Source organism: Aplidium turbinatum, chromosome 1, assembly GCF_918807975.1.
Source record: "Aplidium turbinatum chromosome 1, kaAplTurb1.1, whole genome shotgun sequence".
In the NCBI taxonomy this organism is placed as follows: Eukaryota; Metazoa; Chordata; class Ascidiacea; order Aplousobranchia; family Polyclinidae; genus Aplidium; species Aplidium turbinatum.
In genome coordinates, this window is record NC_137472.1 from 21,740,390 (window position 1) to 21,760,426 (window position 20,037).

Genomic DNA, 20,037 nt, shown 5'->3' on the forward strand with positions numbered 1-20,037 from the left:
AATCAGATTTTGTTTTCAACAAACTTCATCTATCTTAAAATTGTAGATCAGTGCAGTCCAGATAGTTTTGTCCGTGGTTATTTGTTGATTTGTTTGCAAGCCAATAACGACGCTGGTTAAAATTACTGGAGTTAAATTTGTAATAGGTAAGATATTTTTTATTTGCTTACCTGCATAGGTAAACTTCAAAAATGGACATTTTGTTATTTTGTATAGGTAGGTAGAGGTCAGTTGATACACGTGTATTGACTGACCTGCGCTATGGTAACCTACAGTATTAATAAAAGGGCTCGGGCCCGAAATCAAGACAATTTTATGAAAAACTCATTATATCCACATAATACGTGGTGGTTTCTCAAGTTTCCAGACCTTTGGAAAGGTTCCGAGCCTAGAAAATTATCTCGGGCCCTGGTCGAAAATTATAGGCTACCTCGGTCAACGCTACTGGCTAGAAGGGTCACAACGACGGTAGTCAGATGGTTCATAGAAAAAATTTTCCCATGTTATAGTGTGTACATTACAGGTCAAAACCCCCATCTACTGCAGCGACCTACAGATTACAAATACGTGAGCTGTTCACACACACAAAAATCAATAATGTTGTAGCCTAGATGTCAATTTCAGAATAACGGATCCCTTTTATCCTATAGGCTACTTTGATTTAGCCTATAGCCTACCCCACGTCACCGAAATAACTACTTCCCTAACCTCCACTCTAAACCATTAGGCCACGCTACTGACAGCAATAATGATAATTTATTTCATACCGATTGGGTGCAAAATAGTGTCAATAAAAAATCTCCATAATTGGCGATTATTGGCCAACTGTCGCAGTTCTTCTGGGCTGTGCTTTATAAGAGAAGAACCCTTCGCATGAAAGGTCTTCCTTATTATTGTTTGCCTTTGATAAGAGAGTTTCATTACAAACTGAGTTTATTGGATGTCGTATTTTATGTCCCAACCTGAGAAGTTGACGTTTGATGACTTGTTGAAGCAAAGGACTTTCTGTTCCAGCACTATATAGGCTAACAAAATGTGAATATGTTCAGTCCATAAAATTTTGAAAATTCCTTTTGATGATTGAGTGTGAAATGTGTTAATGGTATTTTGAAGTTTTAATGTTGGTTTCCATGTTTTAAAAGCATTATGTAAAAAACAGGGAAAACAAGTTAGCCTATAGTGTTTGATATAGTTTTAGTTTAAAAGTTGATGACAAAGTACTGTTTCATACAGGCCTAAGCTATTGTGTACTAAATTTTCTTTGTGTCGTCGATCATGGATGTCTGAGCCAGGTCTTCCAATTTGTGATCTAAGATATTAAACTGATTTGTATGTTGTACGTTTAGTCCATTGATTTGTAATGAGTGGGCTGTGGGAATATCAATAGTCGAATACCTTGTTTTCTTCACATTAATTATACAAAACCTCTTCAGCTATATATAGCTCCTGCAGTCTTTCGCATTTTCATCTGGCAGAACAACATCATCACAATTGCCACATCATACGTAAGTAGGCTATATGAAGAATTTTTTGCTTATTTGAAAGCCATTTGTTTCACTCCGAGATCCTTTCAGTATGTAATCCACTTCTACAATAGCACTAGAAAAATTGCTCGTCGGATAATTGCCCGTCGGAAAATTGCCCGCCGGAAAATTGCTCGTGTGGGAATATTGCCGTCGAGAAAATTGCCACCCGGAAAATTGCCCGTCTTTGAGTAAGAAAATAGCTGTGACAAAAGTCCAGCTGGAGTCTGTATTGAACCATTGTTCCTCAAATAGTTTAAACTTACCACCCAGCTGTGATCAAAGGCGTGATAAATTTAATCTGCAAATGCAAAAACTAAATGAAAAAATTCTTCTCGGGAATATAAATATCAACTCTCTATCTCAGGGGTGGGCAAACTTTTTGTACTGAGGGCCACATTTGAAAAAATGTTGCAGCCGGGGGGCCGCACACTCTCATTACAAAGTAGGAAAATTTACCCGGTGTGTAAATAAACGCATATTCATATTAAACTTAATTTTTGTATTTCACACTCAGTTACGTTTAAAGCTATGCAATCATCATCACAAAAGTTAATGAGACTTGTGCAACTGTTCACAGTTTTTCACAATCTTCTGGTTTGGTTGTGTCTTTTTAAATTGTACTCCTTGAAAACAGCCACGGACTCACGGCACAACAAGCAAACTGCTTTATTCCCAATTTCGATAAAATAGTATTTAACAGTCCATTCCTTATTGAAAACACGACTTTCGTCTTCAATCTTTCGCTTCTTATCAGCACTCATTATTTTAACAGACTAAAAATATAAATTTTTTATTTTTAACGAAAATCCTATCGAAGTAGAAAACATTAAACTGTGCGTCTCAAATAACAATGAAAAGCTATTTGGAGGAAAGTAGATGTACTGGTAGGCCTACGGTAGCCGCTACCGTATTTGTATTTTATGATCAAACAATTGAATCAAACAATGCGTGAGAGCATGTTGCAATACATGCGCGACTGACATGTGTGTGTTTACGCAGTGAAAGTGAAGAGAAAAACACACTCGTAAAGGGAATAATATTTTGTCATGTAATCTGTTTAATTAAAACAATAGGCCTAAGTGATGAGTAGTACCGTAAGATGGGGTGGATAGGAACAATTTGGAGGTATTTTGTAATGCTGTTTTGAAATTACCGACTTAACCAATACCACAATAGTTCCAAAATGTGTACATCAACACTAGGTATACGTGTAACAACCAGATTAGTTGGAAAGTAACTACGTTTAGAAAGCAGAGACAAATAAGTGATGTTCCTATTCACCCCACACTTCGGGGTGAAAAGGAACGCTTTTGCTTTTTAAGTATTTGTTCCTATAAAACCCAACTGATGTTGCTAAAAGAAACATGCTTCGACTTGTGGCTTATAATCTACAATATGATAAGCGCATGTGGGAGTTGTGGAGCAACTAATGCACACATAATTGCATTTAAACGAAGTTTTATTGTTACTCAAGAAATAAGTCCATGCAGTCAATCAATCAATATCAGAGTTCAAAATCCCCAAACGGAATCGAGTTCTGGTACAGCGAATATGCCCCTTTTCCTGACCAGTGGAGGTGCAATTTTCCTTTTGACATCTGAAAAAGGAGAAACGAGGATGTCTTCGTCTTTCGGCCACTTCCAATGGAAGCCGCTTTTTACCATAGATTTAATTAAGCAGCCTTCGCTTTCCACAGCTATGATCTGGCCAGGAAAAACCTCCCCTTCATAATTAAAAATTACATAATCTCCTGCCGCATTTATCTCAACAATATCATCCTCCTCAAAATCGTCCACTTCTGTTGATTCGGTGTTAATACAAGTTTGTGCCGGTGACACACCTTGATCAGAACATGAAGGAACATCGGCCGTTCCTACACTTCTTCCGGGTTCCACAGTTAGCCGTTTCCGTTTTTGAGCTTTGTGTTGCGCATTAGCTTTGTAACGCATTCCTTCCAATACTGAAATTAAGGCATCATCCACTGCAGAAAACGAATCTCCATCATTTGGTTTGGTACCGGTACTGCGATGTGGAAGTGAGGAAAGAGCCCTGTCTTCATTTAAAGGATAAATTCCACACTTTTCAAAACCAGACTTCAGATTTGACGCAGCATTGTTATACACATCGTTGTGCAACGTATTTAGGAGGGAAGGGAATGAATCTTTAGAAAGGCCAGCCGAACCTTTGCAGTTGCGCTTTTCTTTCTCCAGTATTTTCCTCCAGGAACGTTTAAGAGGCCGAAAAAAGGAAACATCAAGAGGTTGGAGGATGTGGGTGGAATTTGGTGGCAAGAATGCAAACGCAATGTAGTTTTCTTCGCACTGTTTTATGACTTCAGCAGACAAGTGAGAACTTAAGTTGTCTCCGATCATTATTTTTTTCCCTTCCAGATTTTTCAGATACGGAAGCGCAATGCTCACAAACCAGTCCTCAAAGGTTTGCATTTCGAACCATCCTGAACTAGAGCGATTATATCGAGCACCGGATGGCCCTCCAACTGTCCACGATTCATACAAATGAACTGCTTTGTAGCAAACGTATGGCGGAAGCAAAGTGCCGTCTGCACAGCCAGCGTACATTATCGATATTGATGATTTGCTATGATCCATGATTCTTTCTGGATATTTGATGCCTCGCTTAGTGATGACCTTTTTTCTCCCTGGGTCATTGCTTAAGTTGGTCTCATCGTAATTCACGATGTTGGCTGGTGGAATGCCAGCAATCGACACTGCAAGATTAGAAAAATATGTCTTGACAATGGCAGGCGACAACGATGCTCTTGAAGGCTTTATGTTTTGACAAATCCGATAAGACACAATCTCACGATTTCTTTTAACAAATGAATCGGCCCAATCTTTGCTTGGCAAATTGTTTTTGAAACGTGGAATAGAAACACCACGTCTGTCTAGATGTCCTTTTACCATGAATCTGATGTCGAAGTTGTCCAAAGGAAAGCCCCATGTAGCACACGTAGCTACTCTTTGTGCCATATATGTCTCCAACTCTTGATCTAAGGCAGTTTGCCCCCCTTGAGTCTTCATTTTGGGATTGTTGGCTCTTCTGCAAAGGACTGCAATCGGAATCCCATATTTTTTTGAGCATGAGCGAAACGACATTCCACGACGGTGATCTGCCAGAGCTTGATTGATTGCTTCTGGAGTATGTTTTTCCTCGAGGATCCAATTTATATGTTCGTGGCATGTTCTTTTGGCGTGTTCCTATTCTCCCCGAAAATATGTCTGAAAAAAATGAAATCCATGAGCACAAAATTTTGTTAGGATTTTAATTGAAAATTACCATGAAGCGTAAACTACTTACTATGGCCGAGGTCTTTGGCAATATGAAAGTTCTCCACCTCTGCTCAACGTCGTCAGGGAATAGAAGTTTTTCACGGTTGCAAAAAACACTCCAAAAAGTTTCAAGAAAAAATCTCTGCTCAGCAGTAAGTCTGTCGAAGTACAGATCAAACACTTATGCTATTCTACACTCTATATAATGCCTAACCAAAATAACATGCGAGCCTGCAAAAATATATAAACAGATATAAGGAAATATGCAAAATATTCTAAGTCTAAAATTTGTTCCTATTCCCCCCGTTTTACGGTAGTTTCTGCAAGTGCCGGCGGGCCGCATAAAATGGTCTCGCGGGCCGCATGCGGCCCGTAGTTCGCCCACCCCTGCTCTATCTCATACCGACAAAAGTATACAGCTTTACACTGTATTCTGAGGACAGTCTTCTTTCGGATTAAGCTATTGTCTCAAATTTTGTCACCCCAAAATAGTGACCATCATACAAAGTAAGCGCTGAAAAGACATTCTTGTAGATGAATTGATGGATGCATTTTCATTATTTGCCTTCTGTATGATCGCTTTGGTTAACACATGAGCAACAATAGTAATCATGTAAATTTCTGATATCAATTAACCCATTTATGCCTAGCGTCCTATATGTAGGACACCTACTCAAATTAAAAATTTTCTTTGCACGTTCAGTTTTTAGATTTAGACGAAGTCAAAATACATTTATGAGTATTTTTGCAGCATATATCACAACTTTTTTCAAAAATTGCTTTTTTGGTTGAGACTTGACATCATTTTCAATTTTCCCGATTTCGCTAAGTCTGAAATTTTGAAGGTGCATGTCGAATTATGATAATAAATCCGGATATGCAAATAAGCTTTTAAAAATATTTGTCATTGTCTTTATTCGTTATGTATCAACATATTTTACAGCAAATGTTTAAATTTAATTGGTATTAAAAATGGTGAGAAAATTGGTTCAAAAGATTGGTGTCCTATATATAGGTCGCTAGGCACACGTGTTAGCAAAATGAATCAAAGGCGGCAATCAATTCCCACACATCAAGCGGTATCAAACAGCGATTCCCTACGATGTATGACAAAGTAGTTGTGTTAAGTTTTTAGAACAATAACATACAGTATTCAGTGGCGCCGCCAGACCTTCAACAATGGGGGGGGCAAAATATTGACAGTGCAAGACAGTAGCGTAGTCAAAAATTTTTAAAGGGGGGGTGTTGGCAGCCGGCGGGCGAAGCCCGATAGCGTGTTCGCCTAAGGCGACACTTAGCGGCGGGGGGTCTGGGGGACCTCCCCCTGAAAATTTAAAAAAATTACTTTCAGTTTGGTGCATTCTGAGAGCATTTTCAACAAAATTGTGGGTATGAATATTTTTGTAAAATGGTGCTGTCCGGTGGCATAGCAAAAGGATAAGATCATGTTTTCTTCGGCATTTTTCGGAAATAAAGCTAAGTCTCTATGTTTTCTTGTTGCTAATTCCAGACTGAGATATTTGAATGTTTGGTATTGGCAAAACTCGCTCTTTTAATGCAGTTTCGTTTAAAATTAGGCAAACTTTGTTTTAGAGACATAGGTTGATTGCTTTTTTTTGCGAGTTATTACAGTTTTATTATTTATCAGTTTTCTTCTTGGTTGATTCAAAAAGCGATCTTATTCCGGTAACTCACTAACTTTTATGCTCTGAAGTCAACCCAAAGTTTAGAAAATGTAACGTCATAGAGGTCATACATCTTGATGAGTGTCAAACAAAAAGCTTTGAGACAATGAAGTTACTTTAGGCTATTTCTGATATATTCAAGTTTTGTATAACGAATAGCTGTTTAGATGTTAATCTAGATCGAACAAGCGATCTCAGCAGTTGTAGATGGCTTGCATCCTTGCACAGTTTGACGAGAAATTACATCATAGGCTAAAGCTTTTCTTGTAAACAATGTATTAACATCCTTAAATTCAATTTGAAAGGTTGAAACCCCCGATCCCCCTCCCTTGGCTACGCCACTGGTGCAAGACAGTGGTATATTATTTAATTTCTCTTGTTTTCTACCAGGGCTGGAAAAAATGTTTAGCTTCCCGGGAATCTGTATTTTAGAGAAAAAATTTCCCGCGGCTTACAATCACGATAATGAGAACCTTATATTTTACTGATCTCCGGAGCTGACGTAAACCTTAAAAGTCATGTCGACATATTCTTGATGCCCTCCCTTATCGAAAATTGTTCTTTGTAATGCCGCTTTGAAGGAGGATTACGACTATGAACAAAAGAATAAATTTTAAACTTCATTTTGAATTGAAAAGACATGACGTAATGTCTTCCAACCTTAGTTATATATTTTTTCATTAGGCCTACGTAACGTCTTGTAGGAATAAATTGAAAATCAGTATGATCACTCAAAATGAAAGCAATAGGACTACGAATCCTCACTAAACCAATCAATCAATGGTCTTGTTGCACCGAAGATGACAACCTTATATTTTACTGATCTCCGAAGCTGACGTAAACCTTAAAGCAAAGATCTGTTGACTCAATGCAAACCCTTTGAAGGTTGGGGGGGGCTGTCAATTCAACTTTTTTTGTATCAACAGTTGTATCTCTAAAACCACTGAGGCTGCGACTACGAGATTTCTTGACTTTTCCTAACTTTTATTCACCTCTATTGAGCTGAAATTTTGAGCGAATAAAGGTTATAAATTGAAAGATATAAGGCATTTCTCAGCACATCCTCTGAAATATTTCATATTCCATTGTGAAACATTTTCCCACCAGCTGGATGAAAGTAATTAATTTGGCCCATGTCTCGTTAATCCTAACTGTTTCACAGCGTGAAGGGCATTGGCTGTATGTAAAATAATGTAAAAAAAATTAATCACAACATTACAATGCACGTTATTCATTACTCTACCAAAAAATAATGTGTAAACTCACGCTACAAATTACACTCATAAGTGACCTCAACATTTCAACGTATATGAGCAGTTCTAAAATTCACATAGTTTTAATTTTCGGATATCTTCAGCGTGAATAATTTTACAAAGTCAATCCCAAATTTTGAAACCGTGCCAAAATAACAGAGATATCACTCCTAAAGCATAAGAAGAATCGACAGCCCCCCCTCAAACTGACCAAGACTCCAGGAGCCAACCTTCTAAGGGTTAAAAGTCATGTCGACTTATTCTTGATGCCTCCCTTATCGAAAATTGTTCTTTGTAGTACCGCTTTGAAGGTGGATTACGACTATGAACAAAAGAATAAATTTTAAACTTCAATTTGTATTGAAAATACATGACGTCATATCTTCCAACCTTATCACATTTTTTTCATTACGTAATATTTAGCCTACCACCACCAAACCACTTTTGACGATCGAATTTGTTAATTTATTATTGGGTAAAATGTTTAGATGGTGTCACGTCATTACGCCGATTTGAGATATAATTTCATTCATGACGTCGTATGGATGAAAAACTTTTACAAGTTTTATACTCTGCTGAGATTAAAGAAGAAACATAAATGATAAATATTGGAGAAATTGAGTCTCCTTTACAACTTAAGAATCGAACAACTCAAAACTACTGAAACAAAACGTTTTGTTTAAGTGAAAGAATCACTGCATGCAACCAATGCCAAAATGCGCGCAGAGGAGAAGTCATGGGAGTGTGAGGTATCAAAAATTTAACAGGTTGTTATTTTTCTACATCAATGTGACGTAGTTAAAACTTTAAAAAGTCTATATCTTTGCTTCTGTAGAAAATCTTTTTATCTACTGTAGGCTACAATTTCGTCATTAAGGTTTTCCATACTTTTTTAAAGAGAGAGCTTTTACCCCTCCCCTTGCAACTTGAGTTGACTTACTTGAGGTTGGGATCCAAATATTAGAAAAACAATTTTAATATGTATTAATAAAAAATAAAAAAAAATTAAAAAGATGATGCCAAAAACATTGGGGGGGCAGGTGCCCCGCCTGCCCCCCCCCTGCCGGCGCCACTGACAGTATTTATCGTAACTTACGGAAAGTTTTTGATATTTTAGTTTTCTCTTGGCGTTTTTACATGCGCGTCGTGACGTAAGGGAAGTAAGTAAGAATCTGGTAAGTACGAAGTAATTTAGGCCTTGGAGGAAGCCTTGTCAGCAATTTTGCTGATGTTCTCGCCAGCTGCGGCAGAAATTTTTTCCACTTGTTATTCGTGCTTGATTTCATACATGCTCAATATTTCTGTCAACAATGCATGGCAACTGCAAGAAATTTGCAATAGCCTAGAGGCAATTCAATGGATTTGCTTTCTTTTTGAAGATAGGCTATATTGCCAGAATATACTTGTCACAACATCGAAAGCCACCTCAACAAGTAAAGCGGGGCAGACCACAAAAGGTTATATCCGATGTACGTTACCATGAGTGTAAGCTATGTATGTCATTGTTTGCCGACGAAAACGTTCACTTTATGACTACAATCAGCTGACTTAAATTTTTCCTTCTGTTTGGATAATAAACATAATTTAGGTACTGAAGATTACAAATCCGCAAACCGTTCCAGGTTTCGCAATGGGAACGCGGGATCAGATAATCGGAAAAATGATTTTGTTGTTTGCACAAGTAAAAAGATGTCTACATCCCGCAACCCACCTCCCCCCTTATTTTCCACAATTTGCAAAATCCTCTCCCTTTGACTGTGGACGCTTTTATAAACGACCCTTTATCTTGCAATTTTTAGTTAAGTGGTGAATAATTTTCAATACTCCTTATGCCAATAGGATGGTGACTAGGGGTGTTCGAAATCTATCTTCTCCAGGCAAAATAACAGGAAACTATGTTTTTCTGGTGTTTTACTCGTGGTTAAAAAGACAACCAGTTATTGTTCATCGGGTCGTTAAAGTCAATTGTGAAATATTTTTTCCAACCTTTGTATCAGTATACGAAATCCAAAGTAAAAGGTTTCTTCCACAGGTAGTAGGAGGTTGATGACGTTGTTATGTAGTTACCGTAGGACTTTACAGAACTGTGCCACTTTCCACAATCTCTATCTCTTTAAATCCACTCACAACGGTACACAACAAGTAGAGCTTGCTTCACTCACTTTCAATACGAATCATATCAAGTTTGTAATAAGGCTACACAATAAGCTGTCATAAGCTGACAGGAAATGGAGCAATCAATGCGCGACACGAAGCAACATGGAAACGTCATTTACACATCCACACTCCTGGTCGATGAAATGTGACCAGCTTCTTCCGCTGTCAAACAGTCGACGTACTACGGAAAGGTGGTGTGAGAATATTCGAACAAAATGCACAATGATAAATGCCAATTAAATCAATGCTACTTAGTGATTATTTTTGCACTGTCCTGTTGCATTACTGGATGCATTTGTATATGTGCAGTTGCACTTGTACAACACATGCATGAGAATTGAGAAGTTAAGACTTATGGAAACATAGTTCGAAGACATTATAAAATAAATGGTCAAGTTATCGATGTTCAGTTTGTGACAAGTACTAGTCCAAAAATATAACAGAGTTGAGTGCGGTAACATTGTCCGCGTGTGTCGCTTGAGCCCATCAGCTAGGAGCGGCTTCTGCTTCGAGGCGACCGGCTCGCTGAATTGGATCGGTTCAATGGCGACATTGATCTGCGACAACAAATTGTTTTAGGCGTCCATTTGAAAATGCACAAAAACTCCTAAAAAACGATGAACATTATTGAACATCCATCACATCAAACTCAGGAAGTACCACCCTACAATCCTACATTGCGCACCTGTTTGGTGAGTGCATTGCCCCAATCGGTTACTATTTGTTCTGCCTCAACTGAAGTTGGTGGGATACTCAATAAAGCATCGAAAAACTGTTCCGGTTTGCTTGGTCTTTGTCCAGTAGCTTTTAGTAATCATATCTTTTGCTTTATCATGGCTTTCAAATGAAAAAAAAAATAACGGAAATTTTTACGAGAGAAACCCGGAAAACGGGAAGGCGCAAAATCTCCGGTTCTCAAACCCTCATTTCCACATACGTGTCGGGATTGCTACCTCAATCACAAAACACTAGGAGTGGCATCTTTCTCTTCTTGCGAGTGTGGCCCTTAGGAGAAGACTCAATACTACAGTATATTAGTATCAACAACACTTGCACATTTGCACAACCTTTCGTCAATCAAATTGATCAGAAAGTGTGCGGACTGCGGATCTTGCAGTGTTTCGCTTTTCAGTGTAGTCCGGTAAACATTCGACACACAAGGGAAAAAGCATATACCTATAGCCCTGAGTTTCAAATGAAAGTCTCGTAGCGAAAATCCCAATACACGTTGTTTGATTCTTTATGCTTCATGCTAAAACGGCACTTGACGGTTTACGACAGTGAAAACCTTTGCTGAGTACAAATTTCAACAAAAAAGCAAAACTACAGTAAAATTGTACCATTCATACCTGCGCGGGCTAAGTGACGACTTTGTTTTGTAGCTGGGAGACCGACTGCGGCTTCTGCAACATCATAACCCACGTCACTTCAATCAATCACAACATATCGGTACTACAAAGGGTACAGTTGAAATTACCTTCTTTTCTCACGTAGTGGCGATCTGCTGCGGCTTTTGGAATGTCTTCGGGTGGGACTTGGAGATAGTGATCTAGAAAACCAAGAAAATTGAGTGTTGGCGAGTGAAGCTTGCTTATGTAAAGTAAGACAATTTCAACAAACATGCAACGACTTTATGTAAATAACTTTTACTGTGAATTGTCACTATGCTCAGATTTATACAAAATGATATCACTTGCATAGCAGCATACAGATGAGATAAGTCGAAAACGTTGAGCTGTTCTTTGGTGTTGAGCTGTTTAAATGGAAGTTGCTAAAGAGATGTTGATGATGATTATGTGAAGGAAAGTTGCTGCTTCAACGGCGTCAGCTTATCAGTAAATGGTCGGTTAACTATCAAGAGTTGACTTCGTTGTTTAGCTGATGATGGTTGCGATGCATTGGCTAACTAACAGTTACAGGTGATGATACTGCTGTGCTTGTGTGTAGACGAGAGACAAGTCTAGAAATGGGTACACAACATTATTAAATGCTTGAACAAACAACATCAGATTAAAACTGTAAAAGATTTTTAATTGTGACACTTTGATGGCAGAACTCTCAGCGTTAGCCGTGAGTCGAAGACGGCGAATGCTCTATCTGGAAATAAGGCTGAAATTTATTGTCCGTCTTCAGTACAACACAATGCACAATCGTTGGAAGTAAAATAATTACATGTTGCTCTGGTTTAGTGTTCAGAAACAGGTCTTCAATAATTGATAATTCAAAGTGCGGCCATCAAAATATTATCAACCAATAATGGTTTATTCACTGAAACTGCTTGACCTACTTTATTTTGTCATGTTGAAAAACGGTAATTACAAAACAATGCTGTAATGTAATCATAGAGAACATATAATCGTCTGTAACAACGAAAACGCTATGCTGCCAGTGAGTAGCCAAAATTCAATCTAGTTCAGTTATTTTGTCCATCGTTTAGTTATCCAATACGTGATAAAGTTGATAGTATAAACATGAAATACCTATCATGCCGCCCTCCTCTTCTGCTGTTGTATGAATTGTCATAGTTATCGTACCGCCCATAATCGCGAGAACGATCTCTTTCACGACCACCACCGCCACCACGTCTTGACATTCCTGATGACATCTCCACACGGGCACGAACCCCGCATATGGTTCTGCACAGTAAAACAACTACCCTTGTATTTATACTTAATGCAAATCTATATCTGGGTTGCTTATATCAAATTCAGGTACTATTCATTAAAATACTTTACAGGCTGTTTCACCCCTATTGACATTATCATCATATTCGAATAGAAATATAATATATTGTAGGGTGGTTCCAAATTTTTCTTAGAAATCTGTTACGACCACCTTACCTTTTTTCTATTGTCTAAAATATGGTACTGCGTGAAATTTTGCTAAGATTGAACATGGTTTAGAGGTGCCACATAACCATTCAAGTTTTTACTTAACACAATGTAAACATGTAGCTTATTAACTGTTAGGATGGGCTGAGGAACAGTTTTATTTGAGTTTGAAAAAAGGTCTAAAAAGCTACCAACCAAACTTTAGTTAACATTTTGAATGTTGCCAGTGGCAAAAAAGCACATAACTACTTAAATGACAGTCAACAAGTGTGTTTATCCGGTACCACTAAATATATACCCATTCTCAGGCATTGTCGCCTTTTGTAGGGTATTGTCAGAGTTGCAAGTTAAGATTAAGGTCTGACACCCTTGGAAATGTCTGCCAATTCATGAAAATGCTGACAATTTTCAAGGGTTGCCACGTCGGCAAGTTTTGCTTGCAAAACTGGGCTACTTTTGCTTCTCAGTTGTATGTTGTGATGTCTTTGAAAAAATAAAATGGTTGCAGATTAATACATCTACAGTATATATGGTCTATAGACCATTGTCAAACTAACCAGTATCACATCTGAATATATTGAAGTTGGGAAATACCTGCCATCAAGTGCATGGACTGCATCTTCTGCATCTCTAGTATCCTCAAATTGCACAAAAGCAAAACCCGGTGGATTTCTTGCGACCCAAACATTTCTCAAAGTTCCATAATATCCGAACACTCTTTCAAGTTCACTTCTAGAACCCTCATTTCCTAAATTTCCAACGTAAACTTTGCAATCAAGCGATCCAGAATTAGCACCTGACATAATTGAGACTTTCAGTTTCACAGCCAAATTTATTTCAAAAATCTTCTGTAAATTGTACAGAAAAATACATGTAAAAATCACGCCAAAAAAATTTAAAATCAGCGTAACTGGGATATATTAGAATCTTAATTGTTAAAGTGGAAACCTTGTTCTAAACGGGACATGCGCACTTGCGCAGAACATCAAATCGGCATTGCGTTGAGAGACTCGTGTTATGTGGACAGTGGACATAATGTAAACGTATGTATCTGTCTTGTTCAATATATTACATGGTGTTGCCGGCAAAGTGACTAATCGAAGTTTAAAAGTCGAAACGTTCCCCCTGCGGTAACTTTGTTTACCCACGTCAGTCAATTAACTATGCCGTCTAAACTTGACTGGTGCCTAAAGCAGGTTTTTGTAAAAGAAGAGTTAGAGTTGACAACACATACTGGAGACAAATTTATTAATTGGAAAAGGAAGTTCACAAATTTTGTCAGAGAAGCAGGTTTCTTGCAATCTGGCATTGCATGGGCTACGAAGTGGGCTGCACTTGAAGCATGTGTCAGCACCAACTCTTTCCAAAAAATCAATGCAATCAGACTCCAGCTACCTGTAGATAATAAAGAAGATTTGAATGCCCTTCTTGATGCCTTATCCGAAGTGACAGGTAGAACAGAAAATGTTTGGCTAAAACGACATGCTTTTGTCGAATACAAACAAAAACCTGGTCAGCAGTTCAATGATTTTTATTCTAAATTAATAAATCTGGTCTCATCATGCAGATTTGACCACAACATATGTGTTGAAGACAAACAAAAAGTTGTAGATCAGATGCTATTGAACAAAATTGTAAATATATGTATTGTATATATATTGGAAAAGTGCAAAACAAACTTTTCAAAACAGCTGATCTGACATTGCCTATGGCTGTAAAAATAATCAATAACTTTGAGGTTATGCAAAAAACTTAAGCTACTTTCTCAGGCATGGACAATTGGACATCAACTCCGTAAATCTAGTAAACAGGACAGATAAAGATTATTCCAAGTCAAAGGAATGCAGACGATGTGGCTACTATCATACATTACATTCCATGCCAAATGTCCAGCAGAAGGAAAAAGGTGCAATTTTTGTCAAGGAATGGGACAATTCGAAAGGGGATGTTACAAAAAGAAGAATCAATTTAAATTTGAGATAAACAACCCCCTAAACAAATTCAAAACTGGTGCAGTTGGATTCAAATGTAGTCTTCCCGTTTCCTGAAGGCAAAATATTTTTAGAAAAAAAGGTATCCCAATGCACCAGTACTACTGTTGAAAGTAATAGAAATAGCATGAAAAAACAATTAGTGAAAGAGTTTCAAGACGTCTTTGATGTAAAGGCAAGAAGAATTCCAGTAGCATATGAACATTGATCAAGCACTCAAAGAAATAGATGAACTATTGACAGAAGGCATCATATCACCTGTGACAACCCCAACAGAGTGGGTGAATCCAATTGTGGTTGAACCAAAGAAAGACAGTACAAAGACGAAATCGCTTAATCGAATCACCTATTTGCCAGACGTTTTGATACGATTATACGATTGATTCGTTTAACCAATTTACTAAAAAAAAGGTTTATTGTGAATGGGCGTAATTGTTGGGAAGATGTCTGTGCTGACTAGGCTGCAACGCACATTACAACTGATGCTTCCTACAACTGTTTACAATTCTGGTTAAACTTTAAAGAGTTCACTAGCTCTGTGTTACATAACACTATGCTGTATGTTCCAGCCAGCAAAACTGGTCCTTTTTACATTGATTTATCATCTGCAGACGTTGAAACAATGTAAAACAGACCAGCTTTGCTGACTTGGCTGAGCAGGTATGATCAAAGCATTTTTCTGCAAACTGCGGCAATCGGACTTCTTTTAATCTCACCGATCTCTGTGATATCACAACGCGAACTTTGACGTTTTTGATTCAAGCGTGCTATTTTTAGCTAGTACCAGCTGTGTAGTTTTGAGTATGGAACGTGACCTACGAAAATAGTGGTACGGTAAAAAAAAAAACGGCTCACACTCATTGTTTTGAAATCGCAAAGTTTTTTTTCAAGTCTTTTGCGCTGTCTGGTAAAATAATTAATTTGCAATGCTCTTCAACTGAACGAAACTGCACAAATGAAATTATGCACTGCATTTCACAACAGTAGGCTACTTTTTTTCAGCAATTTAAAAAAAATTCTCCAAAGTTTTCTGGTAAAAACTTTTGGACATGCTTTCCAACACTTCCCTCTTAAGTCGAAATAATTTGTCCATGTCCATTTCTTGGAAGGCCAGTCGCCTACGGATGACATCAAAAGCATTTAAACTTCTTTAGTGTGATTATTCCTTTTGTGTGCTCTTTTGTTTTAATGAAGCCCAGCTGTGCGAAAATTGGTTCTTTGTAGTGCGATGTCTAGCACATAAGATTATGGCCTGGGATTACAGACACTTGTCTTTGTTTTGAGCGCATGCGTCTGTCTCACATTTGCTTCATTTTGCCTTTGACCATTGCAGACAATAATGCGAAGCAAAAAAGAGACATTCTCTTTTCGCTAACGGGTATAATTATACGATTAAATGAATGAAGTATGCAAACTGGAAGCAAATCCTGATGCTTTTATCCGACTTATTCTTTTAAGCAGTATGCGCTTAACCGATGTTTTTACTTAACATCAGATTGGATTTGGTTTGGGATTTCAGGTTTTGATTCAAATAAACGATTGATACGTTTAAGCAGTATACTATTAACCGATTTCGTCTGTATTGGCAATTTCAAAGGTAAAGTGCGTCTTTTTGTTGATTTTTGTCATTTAAATAAGTACTGTTTATGCGAGCATTATAGTTCACCTTGTGTTCTAGAGACTGTTCAGCGTTCAGGCTACTAATGCCGATGATGCTACAATATTTACTACTTTTGATGCATGGAAGGGTTATCACCAAATCGCACTGGCTGAAGAAAGTAAATCACTTACAACTTTTATTACACCATTTGGACGTTTTTCTTATGAAAGAGCTTCATTTGGCATAAATTCCATTAGATCATAAATTCCCAATACACGAGATCGACCTATACTCGAGTATACGGTACTGGAATGTTCGTGATGACCTAACCATCAGTGATGATGATTTCATCTTGAAAGGTATAAGAATGCTTATCCCTAAAAGTTTACGGAAAAATGTTTTGTGTGAACTTCACGCTGGCCACCGTGGCATCAAAGGTTCAAAAGCAAGACTTGTGGGAGCAAGTCAATTAGGCGTGCACACTGTGACGTCAGGATATTTAGGTGCAGAGCACTGTGGCGCCGTTCATTTAGGTGCTATTCCTACTAAAGTCTGCAGATTGTATCAGCTTGGCAGGTAGGGCAATGCTTCTTACACAAAATGTTATATTGAACAGAAAAATATGTTGTTTTGTTAATGTGCGTGCATTTATTTGTTGTTAGTCATGGCTTCACTGAGTGAAGCTGCTTTATCCGGCAATGCTTTTCACACAAAATGTTGTATTGGACAGAAAAATATGTCATGGCTTCGATTGGTGAAGCTGCTTAAACCGGCAATGCTTTTCACACAAAATGTTTTATTGAACAGAAAAATATATTGTTTTTTTAATGAGCGTGTTTGGCATTTATTTGTTGTTAGTCCAGGTTTGCGTTGGCGAAAGCTTTATCAATAAATTATTCAAGTTTCCGAACCTGACTGAGTTCACTTTTAGTTATATAAGTCAAATAATAACTACACTAAACATCACTAAAAAAATATACCGTAGCCTATATTCAAGCGGGTGGTAGACTTATAATAATAATAATAATATTAGTTTTTATATAGCGCTGTATCCAACGCAGAATGCGCTGCTCCTCAGCGCTTTACAAAGCAGACAGTGTCAATGCAGCCGTATAGAGGCGCAACTGAGTACATTATTACCCGAATCCACTCCCATTGCTCAGTGCGAAGCAGGAATTAGATTCAGTACCATTTTTAAAAAGTCTTTGGTATGACCCGACAAGGTATCGAACGCATGCCTACCGATTCAGAGGCGGGCGCACTAACCACTAAGCCACCGAGCCTTCACTTGAGTGAAGAGTAACTTAGTTTTCCATTAAAGCCCCGACTAGGTTTTGCCAAAGCTGAGCTGATACAATCTGCAGACTTTACTAGGAAATAGCACCTAAATGAACGGGCGCCACAGTGCTCCGCACCTAAATATCCTGACGCCACAGTGTGCACGCCTATTTGACCGGCGCCTAACTGTCTGCGCCTAATAGACGCGGACCCCTCGCATGTATTGTGAAACGTCTTCAATTGTATTGTGAAACGTCTTCAAACATTTTCAATTTTCTGATAAAAAATGGACAAATATGATGCTCTAGGTTTTTTTATGGGGTTTTTCTAAGTGGGTTTTTAAAAAAAAAACACTCAGGTTTTTAAAAAAAAACACCACCCGGTTTTTTTTTGGTTGGGTAAAATACCGATAACCCTGGTACAAGTGGTGTTTCAAAGATAAATTACTTCACGAAAGAGATTTAGATCATTTAAATGGACTTAAAGAATGAAAAAAGCGAAAAACAACCTATGTTGCTCTTGGCTGCAAAAGAGTAGGCTTTCTCTGGAACGTGAATTACTACTGATGAGCAGTGAGCACGCACGCTCACAGTCACACACTGCTCAATGCTCATCTTTCCACGCGTGAGAGGCAACTTCAAAGTCAAAACGCGTGGTAGCAAAAAAGCGAATGAGAGGTTGAATATTTATTCTCATTTCACGAGTTATCCAAACGTCCGTTAGATGTTTTGTAACTTCAAACATGAAATCGATTTTAGCAAACTTAGTTGAAACTATGACACAACGAACAATTACGTGAATACAGCTTACTACAGCAAATGCATTTTTCAAAACAGTCATCTGTGTTTTGCTTCAATAAGCACTGTATGTATATATTGTGAAAATATATACATCTCATACACTCATCTATATACACTCCTGCACTACGGCAGGCCTCGAAATATCCGGCGATCATGACCTCCGGAATGACCTCGAATGTCTGCCGAAGCCGACTCATTGGTCGGTCATAAATGACCGCCACAAAATTCTTGACAAAAATAGAGCTAATGCAGCAAAAATATATTTTAAATTTGAATTGTTACAATTGTTTGTTTAACGCGAACAAATACGGAGCTGAAACAATCATACAGTAGTACAGGCAATTGCTTTAAAGATCACATTAGAGTGGCGTGGTTAAACGAGCTGATGGCAAAAGTAGCCATTTTTACATCACTTCAACGCCTTGCAATGTTGCCTTGAAATAAAGTTGTCTGAACTTTTCGGCAGGATATGTATTCTAATTTTAACAATGAGGATTATTGCGTTACATTGATCGTTTGTTAAAAAGAAACGTCACAGAGAAGCAAGTCTCAGCTGGGTTCCGCACGTGCTTAGGCGAATGTGGAGACCTTATTCACGCTGATACAGTTCACGCAAAAAATATGTCCGGTTGAGATATTAAATGTCCGCTGAAAGGGCCAGTCCGGTAGGACATGCTTGAACGCCGGAAAAAAGTACAAATTTCGAGGCCTGCTACGGGATTCGATAAAAGACAGTCGATAAAAAACAGAAAAGAAAACACTTTGCCGTTGTTAACGCTTTGAAGGTAAGTAACACAGGCCAACAAAGAAAAATTTTTTTTAAAAGGCACGACATGTTAGTCATTTTAGGGTATTTCGAGGCCCCTGATTCCGAAAATGCGCTTGTTTTTTTCGAATTAGCTCTAGTTTTTGAGATACAGCAAAAACATTTTTTTCGCAATTTTGAGCCCCTACAGATTTAACGTCGTGTCGTGAAAAACTATAAATGGCAACATCCATGCAATGGCCGCCTTGCGCACTCCATGTAAACATGATGTTCCAACTTCCTTTGTGACGACTTCATTCGAACATGTTCACCGTGCAGAAGTATCAATAAGTTTTTTTTTTAATAAGGTGATTCCACGGCTCTCTTTACACCATGGCACTCTGAACTTCTTAGCCTTGAGCCCAGAAACGGGTTTGAATGCAATGTTTGCATATTTTAGGAGGAACTTATCTTGATCAACTTATATTGTTCAACCAGTTTCATGTCAAAGTAATAATAATAATGCTTGTTTTTATATAGCGCTGTATCCATCGCAGAATGCGCTGCTCCTCAGCACTTTACAAAGCAGACAGTGTCAATGCAGGCGTATAGAGGACAGCATCCTACTCGTCAAAGGCATGTTTTATTAGCCTATGCCATTTATTAGCCTATACATAAAAAAACTTCTTGCAGCAAAGACTTGGTCTTAGCAAAGGCTTAGAATAAAATTTCATTTGTACAAGTATCAGATCCATTTCAGTAGGCCTACCTTTTGACGGAATGGCCCGTTTCGGCGAGTCCAATTCGGCTAGTCCGATTCGGCGAGTGCCCTATTCGGCGATTTTTTTGAATTTTTTTTTTAATTATCAGGTACCGTAGCC

At 38.1% G+C, this 20,037-nt stretch overlaps 1 protein-coding gene across 1 annotated transcript; it reads right to left on the reverse strand.

Annotated features, from left to right (window-relative positions):
* Positions 1 to 9,926: 9,926 nt before the first annotated feature.
* Positions 9,927 to 13,586, reverse strand: LOC145772790 (uncharacterized). Its single transcript, XM_082584670.1, has 5 exons — positions 13,337 to 13,586; positions 12,392 to 12,547; positions 11,389 to 11,460; positions 11,261 to 11,314; positions 9,927 to 10,468 (listed from the first exon to the last, which is right to left on the reverse strand). The coding sequence occupies exons 1-5, from the start codon at positions 13,543 to 13,545 to the stop codon at positions 10,402 to 10,404; spliced, it is 558 nt and encodes a 185-aa protein (XP_082440796.1). The 5' UTR covers positions 13,546 to 13,586; the 3' UTR covers positions 9,927 to 10,401.
* Between the last annotated feature and the right edge of the window lie 6,451 nt (positions 13,587 to 20,037).

Bases quoted from the DNA above. Each gene is read 5' to 3' on its own strand.
- LOC145772790 (XM_082584670.1), bottom strand. From the start codon at position 13,545: ATGTCAGGTGCTAATTCTGGATCGCTTGATTGCAAAGTTTACGTTGGA. The intron at 11,315-11,388 runs GTAATTTCAACT...ATGATGTTGCAG, and splicing joins CCACTACGTGAGAAAAGAAG to AAGCCGCAGTCGGTCTCCCA. The intron at 10,469-11,260 runs GTATGAATGGTA...TTGTTGTCGCAG, and splicing joins TCGTCACTTAGCCCGCGCAG to ATCAATGTCGCCATTGAACC.